This window comes from Scyliorhinus canicula, chromosome 13 (assembly GCF_902713615.1).
Source record: "Scyliorhinus canicula chromosome 13, sScyCan1.1, whole genome shotgun sequence".
In the NCBI taxonomy this organism is placed as follows: Eukaryota; Metazoa; Chordata; class Chondrichthyes; order Carcharhiniformes; family Scyliorhinidae; genus Scyliorhinus; species Scyliorhinus canicula.
In genome coordinates, this window is record NC_052158.1 from 90,254,354 (window position 1) to 90,274,562 (window position 20,209).

The following is a 20,209-nucleotide window of genomic DNA, read 5'->3' on the forward strand; positions in this document are numbered from 1 at the left end:
TATTAGTGTCACCAGTAGGCTTACATTAACACTGCAATGAAATTACTGTGAAAATCCCCTAGTCGCCACACTAGGGCACCTGTTTGGGTACACTGAGGGAGAATTCCGAATTTCCAGTTCACCTAACAAGGACATCTTTCAGGACCTAAGGGAGGAAATTGGAGCACCCGGAGGAAACCCATGCAGACACGGGGAAACATGCAAACTCCTTATAGACATGACCCAAGTGGGGAACTGAACCCGGGTCCCTGGTGCTGTGAAGCAACAATGCTAACCAGTGTGCTACTGTGTCGCCCATAACATGTGTTAAGCAGAGAAACACTTCTAACTAATATTCTGCAAATTAGATAATGAATTACACCAGTGTTTTTCAAACTTTTTTCCCAGGGACCCACTTTTACCAATCGGCCAATCTTTGGGACCCATGCTGGCTGACCTTCACGACCCGCGCCGACCGACCTTCGTGACCCACGCCAACTGAACTTCGCGACGCACCATTTTTGTTTTCCTTTAATGTGATGGGTGAACCTCACAATCCCACTTGCTCTCTCATTCAATGTCACATTTCTGTGAATGACTTCAGCTGACTATTTAAGTTCTTGCTGCATCCTTTGAAAAAATTAAGAGGTCTGTCTTCGAACAAAGCTGTGTCTTCAAATGCCTTTGAGGTTTTAAACTTTCATTTGTCAGTACTTCCCTGCATATAACACACATGGGCCTTGCACCCTCATTTGCATCGGCAGAATTAATAAAGCCATACCTCAAGCAATTATCTTTGAACTGCTTTGTTCCTGATTTTAGCTTCTTCTTAATGGGTTGATCAGAGACATTGGGGCTCATACCAGCGCTGCTTTGTCCTGCTGTAGGCTCTCCTGAGCAGATCTCGCCAGCAGATTTAGTTATGAGATCCTGGTGTATTTGTGACTCCAGCCCTTCTTTATTACGAAATGAGCCACTTCAATTCTTCGGTCCTGTTGCCTGTTTACTGGCAGCTCAAAATAGAGGAATCTCTCTTGTGCCCAGAGCATGTGAGGTCAGAGTATGGGGCGCGTGAACTGCTGTCTTCTGCCGTTTCTGGTGGAAAGACTCCATCAATTTCTTTTTAAAAATCTGTTCCTGGGTCAGCATGCTGATGTCAGGAGGAGGAGGTCTGCTCCTCTGGGCACTCACGCCTGGGACAGCCAGCATTCTGAGAGCCGATCATGGCCCGCATTTTCAAAAGCCAGTTAGAACATAGAACATAGAACGATACAGCGCAGTACAGGCCCTTCGGCCCTCGATGTTGCACCAACATGGAAAAAAAACTAAAGGCCATCTAACCTACACTATGCCCTTATCATCCATATGCTTATCCAATAAACTTTTAAATGCCCTCAATGTTGGCGAGTTCACTACTGTTGCAGGTAGGGCATTCCACGGCCTCACCACTCTTTGCGTAAAAAACCCACCTCTGACCTCTGTCCTATATCTATTACCCCTCAATTTAAGGCTATGTCCCCTCGTGCTAGCCACCTCCATCCGCGGGAGAAGGCTCTCGCTGTCCACCCTATCTAACCCTCTGATCATTTTGTATGCCTCTATTAAGTCACCTCTTAACCTTCTTCTCTCTAACGAAAACAACCTCAAGTCCATCAGCCTTTCCTCATAAGATTTTCCCTCCATACCAGGCAACATCTGGTAAATCTCCTCTGCACCCGTTCCAAAGCTTCCACGTCCTTCCTGTAATGAGGCGACCAGAACTGTACGCAATACTCCAAATGCGGCCGTACTAGAGTTTTGTACAACTGCAACATGACCTCATGGCTCCGGAACTCAATCCCGCTACCAATAAAGGCCAACACACCATAGGCCTTCTTCACAACCCTATCAACCTGGGTGGCAACTTTCAGGGATCTATGTACATGGACACCGAGATCCCTCTGCTCATCCACACTACCAAGAATTTTACCATTAGCCAAATATTCCGCATTCATGTTATTCTTTCCAAAGTGAATAACCTCACACTTCTCCACATTAAACTCCATTTGCCACCTCTCAGCCCAGCTCTGCAGCTTATCTATGTCTCTCTGTAACCTGCAACATCCTTCCGCACTGTCTACAACTCCACCGACTTTAGTGTCGTCTGCAAATTTACTCACCCATCCTTCTGCACCCTCCTCTAGGTCATTTATAAAAATGACAAACAGCAACGGCCCCAGAACAGATCCTTGTGGTACGCCACTCGTAACTGAACTCCATTCTGAACATTTCCCATCAACTACCACTCTCTGTCTTCTTTCAACTAGCCAATTTAGCCATTGTGCCACTTTGTACCGTGGTTGGGAATGCCGCGACCGCTTATGGCCCCACCACCCACCCCCGACCCATCCATGTTTGCGATCCTGTGTTGGAAACTGATTTACATTGTTATTTTATATCCATTTATGACAGAAGCAATTTTCAGTTGAAGGAAAGACAAAAAAAAATTATATTGCGTTTTCAAAAGTTCAGCACATCCTAAAGTATTTTACAGCCTCTTAAGCACTTTTGATGTGCAGTTACTATTATAATGATAAAAATACAACAGTCAATATGTCCACAGAAAGCTCTCATAATTAGCAATGCCATTAGTGACCAGATGTCAGTTTTAGATAAAAAGGAAAACACTGAAAAAGAGTCATACGGAGTCACAATGTTAACTCTGTTTCTCTTTCCACAGACAATGCTGCCAGTCCTGTTGAGTTTTCCCGGGATTTTCTGTTTCATCAGTTTTCGAACCATATACAACTGATGGGCAGGAAAAGCCCATCTGATCCATTAAATCTGTCCATGGGATTAGGGACAAATATTGGCCAGGTCATCAGGAAAACCCCTTGCTCTTCTCCAAATAGTGCCCTGGAATCATTTACATCTATCTGAGAGAGAATGAAACAGCAGAGCAATTAGTGGCATAGTGAGTAAATGCAACACGTGTGTGGTACTCAATCAGACAGGTATCTGCTGGATAAGGAAAAATAAATTAGGATTCCTGTTCCCAATTTTTACCTTCATTCAGAGTCTGCCTCCTCAGGAGTGTGGTGAAGAAATAAGTTTGGATAATGGCATTTCAGCACTCACCCGGAAAGTTGACGACAGCTTGCACTGGTGCACTAGATGCAACGGCAGCATGGACCAGATGTGGATACTTCAGTCTGAACCATGCTGCAAGAGATCCTGGATAAGAACCTCCAAAAGCAATCCACTTGTTAAATGTCAGGTTCATTTTCAGATCCACCGTAGCTCGAAAGTGGGCAAGGTCTGCGAGTGCCTGATCAGAACGGAGGTATTGAAGACTTGAAATGCTCAAATCCCTTGGAGAAAATTTCAACAAACACAGCATGAGGGTCAACATAGAATTGTAGGATCTGAAGTAGGTCATTTTATGCTTTCATGGAATTTATAGAATTTACAGTGCAGAAGCAGACCATTCGGCCCATCAAGTCTGCACCGGCCCTTGGGAAGAGCACTCTACTTAAGCCCATGCCTCCATCCAAGCCCGTAACCCAGTAACCCCTCCTAATCTTTTGGACACTAAGAGGCAATTTAGCATGGCCAATCCACCTAACCTGCACATCTTTAGACTGTGGGAGGAAACCGGAGCACCCGGAGGAAACCCACGTAAACACAGAGAGAAAGTGCAAACTCCACACAGACAGTCACTGAGGCTAGAATTGAATCCAGGTCCCTGGAGCTGTGGGGCAACAGCATGTGTCTATCTGTTATCAACAAATTTAGATGAGTGACTTTCTGAAATCCTATCACCTAAATCAATAATAACTGTGGTGAATTGTGAATTTGTCCTACAAATCCTTGTAGGACACATTCAGTAACATCCTCCCAATTAGAGTACCTTCCCATTGTCCCTACACTATCTCCTGCTATTCAATTGCCTAACGAAGTCAATAACTTGCTTCAATGTTTGCTAACATCCTTATATTCAAAAAACACATTACCAACTGCCTTCTGGGAGACAATATAGAGAACATTCTTAGACATTCCACTGTCCAAGTCTTTTGTCACCTCTTCAAAGAATACAAACAGGTTAGGCTTGATGAACCTATCTTCTGATCAGTTGAAACTTTTCATGGTGTTCACTCGCTCATTCTTTAACTATAGACTCTAGTGATTTCCTTACAACAGATAAATAAAAGCAAAATACTGTCTGTGGATGCTTTCACAGAGATTTCACTCCTGGACTCAACATTGAGTTCAACAATTTCAAACTGTGAAATCTCGCATCCATTCTTTATCCCCTTTTCTAATCCGAATAAAAATATTTTTGTCCCAATGCACCACCCCCACAGGGCCATCTGTCACTTGCTCTTTCACAGAGTGTTGACCTCTGTTATGCAATCAACACATTCTGCTATATCTGTGCCACTACCAGCAACTTATTTAGATCATAGAATTTACAGTGCAGAAAGAGGCCATTTAGCCCATCGAGTCTGCACCGGCTCTTGGAAAGAGCACCCTACCCAAGGTCAACAACTCCACCCTATCCCCATAACCCAGTAACCCCACCCAACACTAAGGGCAATTTTGGACACTAAGGGCAATTTATCATGGCCAATTCACCTAACCTGCACATCTTTGGACTGTGGGAGGAAACCGGAGCACCCGGAGGAAACCCACGCACACACGGGGAGGATGTGCAGACTCCGCACAGACAGTGACCCAGCCGGGAATCGAACCTGGGACCCTGGAGCTGTGAAGCGATTGTGCTATCCACAATGCTACCGTGCTGCCCTTTAGTCTTTACCTCTGCCTTGCACCCAACACATCTTTGTCTAATCTCTCCCAGCTCCCACCTATCCCTTCTACTTTGCTCCATTAATTCTTAGACAGTACAAAATCCACCACATTTGTCCTTCTCTTTAGTTCTGAATAAGTCATAAGGACTTGAAACGTTAACTCTGTTTCTCTTTCCATAGATGCTGCCAGATCTGAGTTTTTCCAGCATTTTCTGTTTTTATTCCTGACAACAGATATTAGGCTAACTGGTCGATAATTCTCTGGTTTTCCTCTCAACTTTCTTAAATGGTGGAGTGATGTGCACAATTGCCCAATCTAAATGAATGATTGCCAGATCTAGAGAGCATTGAAAATGTATAGGGCCCATATAACGTTCTCACCTACTTCCTTTAAATTCCAGGGATGGGGATTTGTCACTTCCTGCTGTCAAAATTTTCTTCATTACTGTTACTTGTTAATTTTGGTGAATCCTCGTCCCTTGTGCAATATTAATTTTCTTGGAACTTCTGGCTTGCTAGCCTCTTCTCTACTTTAAATACTGACTCAAAAGTCCTTGACTTTTATCCTTGACGCAGGAATTGCAAGTTGGCCATTTCCCTCTGTCATAATTCCACTTCTTGCCAGGCAGTGCCTGCCGAAACTATTTTCATTGTGGGGTGGTGGGTTGTGCGCAGCAGTCAGGGCCACTATTTCAAAAGCAGGCCAGAGACAGAAATGGATGTGGGCAGATGCTGAGATGGACAGATTAAAAATGTCTGTTTTGGTCCCCTGGGACACCAGCCCAGTTTGGTCAATGAGCATATGGCCCCTTGATCCTTATTTTCCCCCACCCCCACCCCACTCATCCCAACACCCACTCAATCTCTGTACCCACATACCTCCTATGCTGACTCAACCCCTATTCCCACTCACCCATTAGCCACCAATATGCAGAGCCATTTGAGCCCTATAATAACAATGGAAATCTTTGAGATGCTCTTGAAATTATCAAAATAAATAAACATTCAGCTCAAAAACATAATTCTTTTCAGTGGTTATAAAAATATAAACATAAACAAATTCATAGTTCCCTTGACAGCTGTGTCAATACCCCTGCTGAGCTGAATCCATTGGCTTGGGGCTCATCCAAGCATTGATAATGAGATTATAGTGAACAGCTGGACAAACAAAGTCTTTAAAGCTAAATACATTAAAACTTTTGAAATATTTGAAAGATCTCAACCATCTATTCCAGGTTAAAAGCAGGGGAAAAATGTTTGAGTGAGACCATTGACAGTGGAAAATATTAATGGGGGTCCTGTCCACCATTTTTAAAACTTGCCCACCTCTGTTTCAACACTGATGGAGGCACAAAAATCTGGCCCAAATTATTATTCAACTTGTCTGATATTTCTTTATTTTCATTGACAATTATTAATTTTCATTACGGGGCTGGTTTAACGGTTTAGCACCGTTCAATTCCCGTAGTGGCCTCCATGAACAGGCGCCGGAATGTGGTGACTAGGGGCTTTTCACAGTAACTTCATTGAAGCCTACTTGTGACAATAAACGCTTATTATTATTAACATTACTGTTATAAGTTGTCAAGGGGGCCCACATTAATGTGAACACCTTCTTCCCCCAATGCAATTGTAAAATATTTTATGTTGATTTTGCTATCGCCTGCAAGTTTATTTTCACACTCTCTTTTGTACTTCTCACTGTCCCTTTCTGTCACCCTTTGGTGCTCCTTGTATAATTCCATTTCCAGGATCTGTGCCAATTTTTGCATTCTTAGATGCTTTTTCATTTAGTTAATTTTTTAATCTCTTATCTCTTCAGACATGCATGTATACCTTTTTAGACAAGTAGAACTCTTGCCCCTTAGAGGTAAAAACAAGTTTGGCACTGAATTACATTTTGTCATGAGCACCTCCCTTCTCTCTTCTGTCAATTTACAAGGCACTGTTATTGCATTGGCATCAATCTTACCTACATCTAGAATCTTGGTCATTGTTTCCCGATTCTTCCTTTCAAACATTATGTTGAACTCAATTATATTATGATCGGTAATAATTAGATGATAGAACATCTTAACACCTCATCTAGACCCAATCATTGCTTTTCTACTTGTCCCATTACAACTCACTTTTTGCCTTGCACCATTATCTCTTGTGTTCTTTAATATCATCGGCCTCCAATCTGTCGCAGATCTTCCCTTTTGCACTTCATTCCCTCGCCTCTCCCTGCCTCTTATCCTGCTATAAACATGTTACATCTCTAAATCTTTCCAGTTCTGCTGATTAGTCATCAAACTAAAATGTTAACTTTGCTGTGCCTCCTTTAGATGCTGTCTGACCTACTGAGTATTTCCAGCATTTTCTGTTTTTAAGATGTACCCTAAACATATCAACTTGACATTGAATGGCAGTGCCATCACTCCGTTCTCTACCAACAACGTCTTGAGGGTGGTGTAGGTGCAGGGTGGAGAGGAAGGGGGCACGATAGAGAAGAACCTCAACTGGAATAGCCAGTTAAGTGCCTTGGCTATGAAAGCAGGTCAAATGCTGGGTATTCTGCATTTCCTGTTTCCCTAAAGCCTCTCCATCATTTACTGGACACAAGTTTGACTGGTGCTCCAAACACCGCCTTAAATGTTCACTCCCACCATCACCAGTACCCTTAACTATAATGTGTACCAGCTACAAGGTCAGCTATAGCAACTCAGCAAAGCTCCTTCAGCGGTATCTTCTGAACCTAAAACCATTGATCGTTAGAAGAACGAGGACTGCAAGGTATATGGGGAGACCACAATCTGCAAATCCCCCTACAAGTCACACACCATTTAGACTTGGAAATATATTACCGATCATTCTTCACTGGCTCAAACTCCCTGACTGTCAGTACATAATCGTATGGATTTCAACAACAACTTATATTTCTGTAGCAGTGGTGGGTTTTAAGAAGTGTTTTCACAAGGGCAATTTGGAATGAACACTAAATGCTGGCTATGACACCAATACCCACATTTCAAAAAATATAATAAAGGAACAAGAATAATTTTAATTACTATTTTAACCCTAGCCATTCAAAATACCTTCCCATCTCACAGAGATATCCAGTTGGCAAATGTGTCAATATTTGAAGAATGAATGGCTTATTTTTTTAATATTAATTAGTTTCTGATATACAATAGAACATAGAACATAGAAAGATACAGCGCATTACAGGCCCTTGGCCCACGATGTTGCACCGACATGGGAAGTCAAAAACTAAAGGCCATCTAACCTACACTATGCCATTATCATCCATATGCTTATCCAATAAACTTTTAAATGCCCTCAATGTTGGCGAGTTCACTACTGTTACAGGTAGGGCATTCCACGGCCTCACCACTCTTTGCGTAAAAAACCTACCTCTGACCTCTGTCCTATATCTATTACCCCTCAATTTAAGGCTATGTCCCCTCGTGTTAGCCACCTCCATCCTCGGGAGAAGGCTCTCACTGTCCACCCTATCTAACCCTCTGATCATTTTGTATGCCTCTATTAAGTCACCTCTTAACTTTCTTCTCTCTAACGAAAACAACCTCAATTCCATCAGCTTTTCCTCATAAGATTTTCCCTCCATACCAGGCAACATCCTGGTAAATCTCCTCTGCACCCGTTCCAAAGCTTCCACGTCCTTCCTATAATGAGGCGACCAGAACTGTACGCAATACTCCAAATGCGGCCGTACCAGAGTTTTGTACAGCTGCAACATGACCTCATGGCTCCGGAACTCAATCCCTCTACCAATAAAGGCCAACACACCATAGGCCTTCTTCACAACCCTATCAACCTGGGTGGCAACTTTCAGGGATCTATGTACATGGACACCGAGATCCCCCTGCTCATCCACACTACCAAGAATTTTACCATTAGCCAAATATTCCGCATTCCTGTTATTCTTTCCAAAGTGAATCACCTCACACTTCTCTACATTAAACTCCATTTGCCACCTCTCAGCCCAGCTCTGCAGCTTATCTATGTCCCTCTGTAACCTGCAACATCCTTCCACACTGTCTACAACTCCACTGACTTTAGTGTCGTCTGCAAATCTACTCACCCAACCTTCTGTGCCCTCCTCTAGGTCATTTATAAAAATGACAAACAGCAACGGCCCCAGAACAGATCCTTGTGGTAGGCCACTCGTAACTGAACTCCATTCTGAACATTTGCCTCAGAAGGTATCACACTATAGTTTGATCCTAACCTTATTATTGTGGTAGCATTGTGCCAGGAAAACATTGTCACCACAAGGACTGCAGAAAACACAGAGAGAACAGAAATACCCAAGTTGTATAAGACATGTGCAACTCACATAGTATCTTGCATAGAAACATACAATGGAATGGTTACAGCACAGAAAGAGGGCTTTTTGCCTGTCACTTATGTACTTCCCCTCTGAAGGAGTAATTGCCTTTTCTCTGTAGCCCTGCGCATTTTTCCTTTTCAAATGAAGATCCAGTTTCCTTTTAAAACCTGTTCACCTTGCCTCCAACACACTCTCAGGCAGGCATTTGAGATCCGAATCGCTTGCTGTGTGAAAAGGATTTTTTCCCATGCTATCTCGGTTCCATGGGCTGGATTCTCCGCCACCGGGATGCTTCCTTTTTTCCGGCAGCCCGGGGGGGTTCCCGATGGCGCGTGGCTGCCACAGAATGGGAAACCCCATTGACCAGCCGGCGTAACGGAGCATCCCGCCGGCGGGGTGAAACAGAAATTTGGCATGGCGGGGCGGAGAATCCAGCCCCATATACCCTGTCTCATATGAATACCACTATCATGACAAAAATCTAAATAGTTCTTGCCTAAAATCAAAATGACCATTTTAAACTTAATGACATGAATAGCTTCAGGAAAATGCCATTTCATACTAGCAGATGGCCAGCTTAGAAATGGTATCAGGCAATTATACTTCAAAGAGTGGCCAATCTTGGAAATTGACTTCTAGATTAAACAGTAATGGAGGTAAAAATGTAAGAAATATTTAAGGAACGATGGACTGAAATTTGAAATGAGAATAACATGGAGGCTATCAATGGTCACTGTTATAATGGAGGATATCTGGCAGCAATATCTAGAGTACCCGCATGCAATTAAACATGGAAATCCAGAGCATGCTATCAAAGATGCCCTGCTCCTTCAGAAGGTGCTGATTGACTTGCTGATAGGCGTGCCATTGAAATCATTGCAAAGGCATGCACTTGCTGTATTTGCTGACCAGTCCCGTACTAAATATGGCTGAAAAAGTTAGGTTTGGTGCAATCAGGAGTGAGTTTTTAACCAGATGTTAAGTGGTAATTATAGTTGAACAGCCTCTCTGGCCCAGAAAAATTGTGGTATCCCTCTCCCTCAGAAGAAAATAAGTGGAGATTAAATTTAAACATTAAAATAATGGGCTGCAACTTCCTCAGAGTTGCAATCAGTGTCAGATTGCCACTTTGTGCCCAATTACTTATGCAAAATATCATCTATGCCAATCTCGCCCATCCTTCCGGTGCAAGCTGGGCATCAGGAACATAGGAACAGGAGTAGACCATTCAGCCCCTTGAGCCTCTCTCGACATTTAATGAGATCATGGCTGATCTGCGGCCTAACTCCATATACTTGCCTTTGGTCCATATCCCTTACTATCTTTGTTTTAACAAAAATCTATCTTTCAGATTTAAAATTAACAACTGTTCTAACTTCAGCTGCTATTTGTGGGAGAGATTTCCAAACAACTACCACTCTTTGAGAGCAGAAATGCTTCCTAACATCTCTCCTGAATGGTCTCGCCCTAATTTTTAGACTATGCTCCCTAGTTTTAGAACCTCCAACCAGTGGAAATTCTTTATCTTTATCAATCCTGTCTTTCCCTATCAGTATCTTGAATACTTCAATCAGATCACCCCTTCACCATCTAAATTCTAGTGAAAACAGACCTAATTTGTGTAATCTCTCCTCGTAACTTAAGTACAGGTATCATGTTTGTAAACCTATGTTGCACTCCCTCCAAGGCCAAAAGAACCTTTCTAAGGTGTGGTGCCCAGAATTGCTCACAGTACTCCAAGTAGGGTCTAACCAAGTTTTGTGTAGCTGCAGCTAAATGTCTGTGTCTTTATATTCCAATCCTCTAGATATAAAGGCTAACATTCCATTAGCCTTTTTGATTATTTTCTGCACTTGTTCCTGGCATTTTAAGGATCTATGCACCTGAACCCCCAAGTCTCTTTGGACGTCCACTGTACCTAACCTCTTTCCATTTAGCAAGATTCTGCTTCATCCTTTCTTTATCCAAAATAGATAACCTCACACTTGCTTGCATTTAATTTCATCTGCCACAATGTGCTCCCCGACTTCCTTTAACACCCTCAGATGGAAACTGTCAGTTCCTGGGGATTTATCACTCTTTAGTTCCATTAATTTGCTAGTTGCAGATGCTGTACTTACGTTTATTGTATTAAGTCCCTGTCCTCTATCAACTATTCATTTTATTGGGACTTCCAGCAAGTTATCCACCTTTTCAGGTGGATTAACAGGTCGGCGCAACATCGAGGGCCGAAAGGCCCATAATGCGCTGTAGTGTTCTATGTTCTATGTTTTCAACTGTAAATACTGAGGCAAAATAATTGTTCAAGATGTCCACCATATCTTCGTTTTCAGCTTTTAGTGGGCCCACATTGCTCTTCACCACCTACTTTCCCTTCATAGGACAATAACATTTCTTTTTACTGATTTTGATGCCCCTTGCAAAATATCCAGGCAATGCAGGTGTCTTCAAATCCCAGTGTCGAATTTTAGGAGAGTGAGAATAAAGGAGGACATGCCCCCTTTCTATGGCACCAGCTGCCCTGAACCAGGCAAATTTAAAGGTCCCACTGAAATTAACATGTCAGGGAGAATTAACAGAATTAACAGACCAGGCAAATGGAAAAGATAAAAATGCAAGGTAAAAGGGGAATCTTTCTCTAACGTCATACAAAAAAAAATTTACAATAAAACAAGCACAATTTTGTAACCTACATTGTTGGCTGACTTTTTTCATAAAATCGATGTTCTATAAGTATACAGAGGGCTCCCAACTTTTCTGCAGATGTTAGCCAGGTGCCATAGTCCATCCAGGCCTAAGGTAAATGGATAGGATTTGTGATGGGGAGGGAATTGGTGGATGGCATTTGGGAGGAATTGGAGGTGGGGTAAGATGTGGGGGGGGGGTGCTGGATTGAGTCAGGGGGAGGGTTGGGCCTCTGGAATTTTGTCATCCACTGGGATTTTGTCATCCAATTAAAATAATCCAAACTGAAATTATTGCCTTTCAAAATAAACAGCAGTTGGAAGACTGAGAATACATGTTGGGAAAGGCATGCATTTCAGTGAACCACGGTGTTGAGCGAAGTTCGGATATGTAAGTCGCTCATGTAACAATTTCTGTGTTATTTGCATTCTGTCAGGTTTCTCTACACAATCTAATGGAAAAAGTGAAATAATTACCGACCTTGAGTAACTCAGGAGAAGCGCATACATGATTAACGAAGAGGCAGAGAAAGTATTAGCATTTTAAAAGTAAAATATGAAACATGGCAGTGTAGTTGTGTTGGGTAGTAATACACTAAAGGTATTACAGAATGAGAATTAATTATATTTGATTTTCCACTTAATTATTTTCCCCAGCTAAATTAGGCGGACAGTTGCAGGGCAGCAACCGTGGCATTCAACAGCTGAAGAAAAATGGAGGGAGTGAATGTGAGAAGAGATAAACATGACCACGTGATGTCTGCTGGCCCTCCAGGAATGTGATAACTTCCAGGAATACTTGTGATCATCTGGACATAGATTGAATGGTGAGCCCCGCCACCCCACCCTTCCCATCCACTCAGCTTCAGATATCAGACCAGGCAAATGGAAAAGATAAAAATGCAAGGTAAAAGGGGAATCTTTCTCTCACGTCATGCAAAAAAAAGTTAACAATAAAACAAGCACAATTTTGTAACCTACGTTGTTGGCTGACTTTTTCCATAAAATCGATGTTCTATAAGTATACAGAGGGCTCCCAACTTTTCTGCAAATGTTAGCCAGGTACCATAGTCCATCCAGGCAGGGTTTGCCGTTCCCTCTCCACCAATCATCAGAAAGATAGGACCCCCAGTCTGGAAAAATGTATCGTTGATATAAAATCTCTGGAAAAATAAAGGTAAAGATGGAGCAGCACTGGTTTGCAAAATGTATTTGAATTTAACTCTAATTGTACACACCACTCATCACTACTTCAATAATATTAAATTCAAAAATGTATTCCTGAACGAAAGACCAAGGAAGGAGACCAACATTTTACATCGTCACCAATAATAGCAAGAATGAATAATTATGACAGTCAGCCTCCCCTTATTTTATGTAGAATTACTCCAACAAAAAAGACCAAGGTCATAACCGAAATGGTTTGACCAAGGGACGACACTCTCAAGGATATTAGGTACATTAGTCATACAAATGTTCATGTCATTGCTTACAGTCGATCGATTACCTGACACCTTGTCAGGATGGTTTGAAAGGGGCTCCTGTGTCCTTTAAAAACATGTCTTAGAGACGGATAGCACTGAAATTTTGATTAACTACTACCATCATGGGTTTGTTTTGATGATGGTACACCAAACCCTTGCTTTCAGAAGTCTGGAATAGCATAATTTCGTTATTAAATAGTTAACTAGTTAGCACCGATTTATTTGTTGTGTGTATCACTTATCCCATTAGAAAATAGTTGGTTAAAGTTATCGATACCTATTCTTACTGTGACGGAATTAAGCAGCATCTTGGATATGGCACAAATGTTTTTGAGTTGACCTTTGATCCACTGTTCAATACAGCAACATTCTGCACATGTCCACGGAGTTCACGAGAAGGTGTGTAACTCTCAGAATTCCTCATATGTAAAAACTGCCCACGGTGGGTTAGTTGCTACATTACCCGGTGTTACTTTATTGTGCATCATTACTTCATCCGGTAATGCGTGAGTAAAGTCCAAAAGGAAGAGGCAAACCATTATTTTGGAACAGTAATTCAAAGTGGTAGAACATGGCTGTGCTGGTGAGGTCATAACTCTCACAAGTTCACTCGGCCTCCCATTGATAACTGTGCACCATCAAGAGAACAAGGATAAAATAGATATGAGCTGACATCCAAGGTGCTAATCCTCTAAACACTATGAAGATTTGTCTGGGCATTGTTCAAATCTGAATGAATTCTTCTAAATACGTGCATGTAGACATCCTCCTAAAAGCAACGCATCCTTGATCCAACCCATGGATATTGCCATGTTCATATCCATGTGGGACTTCGCACACCTCATTGCGGAGACCGACCGCGAAAAGAAAGCTGACCATACACCCAGGTTCTGGCGCGGCTACAACATTGTTCAGGAAAGTAACAGCATTGCAAATACATAGCAGAAGGTAATATGGTCACCCATGAGCAGTGTATGGCACAAGATCTTCTCTGCAGATATTCAAGACGTTTGCGGCTTCGATGAATCAAATGGCCAAGACATAGGGGCTGTTGTCAACAAGATAGGATTTTCTGAAGTGGATGGTGTTGGAGTCCCGCAGTGAGGCACCAATCAACAAGAGTCAGCTCTATACGGGGAAGTAGAGGCGGAGGGAGCAGCGCAAAGCAAGCAAATAACATGGCAAATGCAAGTTAGAGGCTTGCGAGCTCATCGATTGAGCACTGAAATGTTTGGAAGATAAGAATTCTTCTTTGGAATGAAGTTTAAAGGCTAGCAGAGAGATTAGAAGAGTCAGGAGTTGCTACAGGGAGTTGTACCAAGTACAGGAAAAGCACAAGGTGCACCAGTCCATTTGAACATTCTTTACCGACAATTCAATAATATCCCAAACTCATTCATAGAACATAGAACATTACAGCGCATTACGGGCCCTTCGGCCCTCGATGTTGCGCCGACCCGTGAAACCATCTGAAGCCTATCTGACCTACACTATTCCATTTTCATCCATATGTCTATCCAGTGACCACTTAAATGCCCTTAAATTTGGCGAGTCTACTACTGTTGCAGGCAGGGCGTTCCACACCCCTACTACTCTCTGAGTAAAGAAACTGCCTCTGACATCTGTCCTATATCTACCACCCCTCAATTTAAAGCTATGTCCCCTCGTGTTGGTCATCACCATCCGAGGAAAAAGACTCACTGTCCACCCTATCTAACCCTCTGACTATCTTATATGTCTCTATTAAGTCACCTCTCAGCCTTCTCCTCTGTAACGAAAACTACCTCAAGTCCCTGAGCCTTTCCTCATAAGACCTTCTCTCCATACCAGGCAACATCCCAGTAAATCCCCTCTGAACCCTTTCTAAAGCTTCCACATCCTTCCTATAATGTGGTGACCAGAACTGCACGCAGTACTCCAGGTGCGGCCGCACCAGAGTTTTGTACAGCTGCAGCATGACCTTGTGGCTCCGAAACTCAATCCCCCTACTGATAAAGGCTAGCACACCATATGCCTTCTTAACAGCCCTATTAACCTGGGTGGCAACTTTCAGGGATTTATGTACCTGGATGCCGAGATCTCTCTGTTCATCTACACTACCAAGAATCTTGCCATTAGCCCAGTACTCTGCATTCCTGTTACTCCTTCCAAAGTGAACCACCTCACACTTTTCCGCATTAAACTCCATCTGCCACATCTCAGCCCAGCTCTGCAGCTTATCTATGTCCCTCTGTAACCTATAACATCGTTCAGCACTATCCACAACTCCACCGACCTTCGTGTCATCTGCAAATTTACTAACCCATCCTTCTACACCCTCTTCCAGGTCATTTATAAAAATGACAAACAGCAGTGGCCCCAAAACAGATCCTAGCGGTACACCACTAGTAACTGAACTCCAGGATGAACATTTGCCATCAACCACCACCCTCTGTCTTCTTTCAGCTAGCCAATTACTGATCCAAACCGCTAAATCACCTTCAATCCCATACTTCTGTATTTTCTGCAATAACCTACCGTGGGGAACCTTATCAAACGCCTTACTGAAATCCATATACACCACATCAACCGCTTTACCCTCATCCACCTGTTTGGACACCTTCTCAAGAATCTCAATAAGGTTTGTGAGGCATGACCTACCCTTCACAAAACTGTGTTGAGTATCGCTAATCTACTTGTTCTTTTCAAGATGATTATAAACCCTATCTCTTATAACCTTTTCCAACATTTTACCCACAACCGAAGTAAGGCTCACAGGTCTATAATTACCAGGGTTGTCTCTACTCCCCTTCTTGAACAAGGGGACAACATTTGCTATCCTCCAGTCTTCCGCCACTATTCCTGTCGACAAGGACGACATAAAGATCAAGGACAAAGGCTCTGCAATCTCCTCCCTGGCTTCCCAGAGAATCCTAGGATAAATCCCATCTGGTCCAGGGGACTTATCTATTTTTACACTTTCCAAAATTGCTAACACCTCCTCCTTGTGAACCTCAATCCCATCTAGACTGGTCGACTGTACCTGAGTATTCTCCTCGACAACATTGTCTTTCTCCAGTGCAAACACTGAAGAAAAATATCCATTTAACGCTTCCCCTATCTCCTCTGATTCCACACACAACTTTCCACTACTATCCTTGATTGGCCCTAATCTTACTCTAGTCATTCTTTTGTTCCTGATATACCTATAGAAAGCCTTAGGGTTTTCCTTGATCCTATCCGCCAACGACTTTTCGTGTCCTCTACTCGCTCTTCTTAACTCTCCCTTTAGGTCCTTCCTGGCTAACTTGTAACTCTCAAGTGCCCTAACTGAGCCTTCATGTCTCATCCTAACATAAGCCTTCTTCTTCCTCTTGACAAGTGCTTCAACTTCCTTAGTAAACCACGGTTCCCTTGCTCGACAACTTCCTCCCTGCCTGACAGGTACATACTTATCAAGGACACGCAGTAGCTGTTCCTTGAAAAAGCTCCACATTTTGATTGTACCCATCCCCTGCAGTTTCCTTCCCCATCCTATACATCCTAAATCTTTCCGAATAGCATCATAATTTCCTTTCCCCCAGCTATAATTCTTGCCTTGCGGTATATACCTATCCCTGCCCATCACTAAAGTAAACATAACCGAATTGTGATCACTATCACCAAAGTGCTCACCTACATCTAAATCTAACACCTAACAAATGGGCAGCACGGTAGCATGGTGGTTAGCATAAATGCTTCACAGCTCCAGGGTCCCAGGTTCGATTCCCGGCTGGGTCACTATCTGTGCGGAGTCTGCACGTCCTCCCCGTGTGTGCGTGGGTTTCCTCCGGGTGCTCCGGTTTCCTCCCACAGTCCAAAGATGTGCGGGTTAGGTGGATTGGCCATGCTAAATTGCCCGTAGTGTACTAAAAAGTAAGGTTAAGGGGGGTGTTGTTGGGTTACGGGTATAGGGTGGATACGTGGGTTTGAGTAGGGTGATCATTGCTCGGCACAACATCGAGGGCCGAAGGGCCTGTTCTGTGCTGTACTGTTCTATGTTCTATGTTCTACCTGGCTGGGTTCATTACCCAGTACCAAATCCAATGTGGCATTGCCTCTTTTTGGCCTGTCTACGTACTGTGTCAGAAAACCCTCCTGCACACACTGCACAAAAACTGACCCATCTATAGTACTCGAACTATAGTATTTCCAGTCAATATTTGGAAAGTTAAAGTCCCCCATAAATACTACCCTGTTACCCTCACTCCTGTCGAGAATTATCTTTGCTATCCTTTCCTCTACATCTCTGGAACTATTCAGAGGTCTATAGACAACCCAACAGGGTGACCTCTCCTCTCCTGTTCCTAACCTCGGCCCATACTATCTTAGTAGACGAGTCCTCAAACATCCTTTCTGCCGCCATAATACTTTCCTTGATTAACAATGCCACCGCCCCTCCCAACCCCCCCCCCCCCCCCCCCTCTCTCTCTCTCTCTTTTACCATCTTCTCTGTTCTTACAGAAACATCTAAATCCTGGAACCTGCAACAACCATTCCTGTCCCTGCTCTACCCATGTCTCCGAAATCGCCACAACATCGAGATCCCAGGTACCAACCCATGCTGCAAGCTCACCCACCTTATTCCGGATGCTCCTGGCGTTGACGTAGACACACTTCAAACCAGCATCTTGCTTGCCGGTGCCCTCTTTCGAACTTTTAACCCTATCCCTGACCTCACTACTCTCAACATCCTGTACACTGGGACTACAATTTAGGTTCCCATCCCCCTGCTGAATTAGTTTAAACCCTCCCGAAGAGCACTAGCAAATCTCCCCCCCCCCCCCCCCCCCCTCATGATGAGAGGCAACTATGTTTGTGCATTGTGTTTTGTTTATATTAGAAATAGTGTGTATTTCATTTTTATAAGACACATTGGAGCCGAAAATTTTAGGTTAGACATGCATCTCCTGATTTTATATATATTTAAACGGGGAAACGTGTTTCGTTATAAGTAGTATCTATTTAAGTCATGGTTTCCAGAATCACAACAATTACTTCAAATGGAGTATTCCTGTATAAAGCAATTTGACATAAAGTCACCGGAGATAATGGAATAAGAATGTGAAATTTGAATCAGTTACATTTTACTAGCAAATTGTGGCTGTTTTCTATCATTTTAAATCCCAGAGGGAAACATGTGCACGTGCATGTCAAGATTCACAAAGGCAATAGACACATCTCTACAGCATTTATTCGGGCTGAGATTCCCGCTACTCGATCCAGATATTGGACGGGAAATAGGCAACATTACCCCATGCTGAGTAATTTATTTCTGTATTACTTTACATATCTCACAGTGGGAATTATAAAAACAAATCTCAGTTGCAACTGGCTCTGTAATGGAAACTTTTGTATATTTTCATTACCATTTCAATAATGCTGTATTAAAGTCGATTTATCGATGATTGAGCCACGCAATTATATACATGCCTGTTCAATTCGATAAAAGTATCTTACATGAACTTGCCAGAGGAGAATTCTTTTGGGATCACGAGGACTTGCCATAGGCGTCTTGTTCAAAATCAGCACTACATTTTGAAAATATAATGCTGAAAATCCCTTTTCCGCTGTAGATATTTGTAAATCTTTTGTTTAATAGGGAACAACCAATGGACAGTTTATTATTGGCTCAGACCCTCTGAATTTCTGGAATGAGCAAAATCTCAACCATGCATTATTAAAGGTTACCTGTTTCCACATCCTCCCATCAGCGACGTTGAAATGATCCAGTCTCTGGACGAACCATTGCTCTGACCCTCTAAAGTGCGGTTTGTGCCGTATAATTCTGAGGTACCTCGAATTATGAAAACCCAAAGCACACCATTCACACGAAACCAAAAGAACAACTGATAGCACAAGGCGAACCATTCTCATCGCCATTGCAGCCGAATTACAAACTCCGGCTCATAATCATTATACGAAGACCTTTACCATTGTGATGAAACCTGATGAAAAGCAAAAAAAACTGCCTGGATCAGCTGATAAACAGGCCGCCAGAGCAGTGGCATCTGGCAGGCGCATCGTGTGCATTCATTTCAACTTACGCTTGTGGTTAATAATGTAACACTCCGAGCGGAATTGGCGGTCAAAGTAACAATCACAATTGTACTGCTTCGGCATCACAACAGACTGGGTGACATCACAAAGCTGTCGGAATTAAGTTAGAAGAACAAGTGATGTGTGTGTTGAATCCTGGCACATTAAATATATCCCTTACTTTCTCCGCTACCCCTGCCAAATTTCAAACTTGGAACATGACCCTCCTCCCATGTGTTGCACCGGTGAAAGTCACTGAATCCATGGATTCTAACGGAGCACATCTTAAGATCACTCCCCAGCTATTCCTTTGACTCCTAACTTCTCAGTAAGAAGTCTCACACCAGGTTAAAGTCACCAGGTGTATTTCCAATCACTAGCTTTCGGAGCACTGCTCCTTCCTCAGGTGAATTACTTCTTACTGTGCCCACCCTAGTCCAACGCAGGCATCTCCACATCAATCCTAACTTCTCAGCCGTGGTCTAGTTATTGCTGATGTCACTACTTTAGTGCCTATCGCACAGGAAATCAAGTGGATTTTATTTTTTAAAACATATTCTCCAGTTTACCGTGATGTATTATGTTCCTGGTCACAGTCCTATTCTGAATTTGAGTCGTACTTGCAGACCCCAGAGTTTATCAGTCTTGTTACCAGCCTATTAAAACAGGTTTATAATAAATGCTTTGAGCCAGCCAGTCGATGCCAGTCTCCTGGGATCTGAATTAAGAGACTGCTGCAAAAGGCCATTCTGAAATCACTTGGACCTATCTAGTATTTTTCCTAGATAACTCTAACCCTAACCCATGGAAATTCCTGAAACGCTCACACATTACTTTAGAAATGCAATTAATGTTGTTGTATATTTGATCTTACTCAAT

The 20,209-nt window shown here is 42.8% G+C and overlaps 1 protein-coding gene and 1 long non-coding RNA gene across 3 annotated transcripts in view; one reads left to right on the forward strand and one right to left on the reverse strand.

Moving 5' to 3' along the window:
- LOC119976734 overlaps positions 1-12,543 on the forward strand; it is a 91,660-nt gene extending 79,117 nt beyond the window's left edge. Inside the window, exon 3 of the long non-coding RNA XR_005462983.1 lies at positions 12,447-12,543. This is a non-coding gene — a long non-coding RNA (uncharacterized LOC119976734). The remainder of the gene's footprint in view (positions 1-12,446) is intronic.
- The window catches only part of prss16 (serine protease 16), a 91,184-nt gene extending 71,856 nt beyond the window's left edge, over positions 1-19,328 (reverse strand). Inside the window, exons 1-3 of one of the 2 annotated variants that reach the window (XM_038817462.1) lie at positions 19,226-19,328; positions 12,771-12,952; positions 3,097-3,329 (exon numbers count right to left, since the gene is read on the reverse strand). In XM_038817462.1, coding sequence (XP_038673390.1) covers positions 3,097-3,329; positions 12,771-12,952; positions 19,226-19,324 — 514 coding nt within the window. In that variant the 5' untranslated portion in view covers positions 19,325-19,328. Of the gene's footprint in view, positions 1-3,096; positions 3,330-12,770; positions 12,953-18,982 lie in introns of both variants that reach the window. The other variant, XM_038817460.1, reaches the window with a different exon arrangement.
- Between the last annotated feature and the right edge of the window lie 881 nt (positions 19,329-20,209).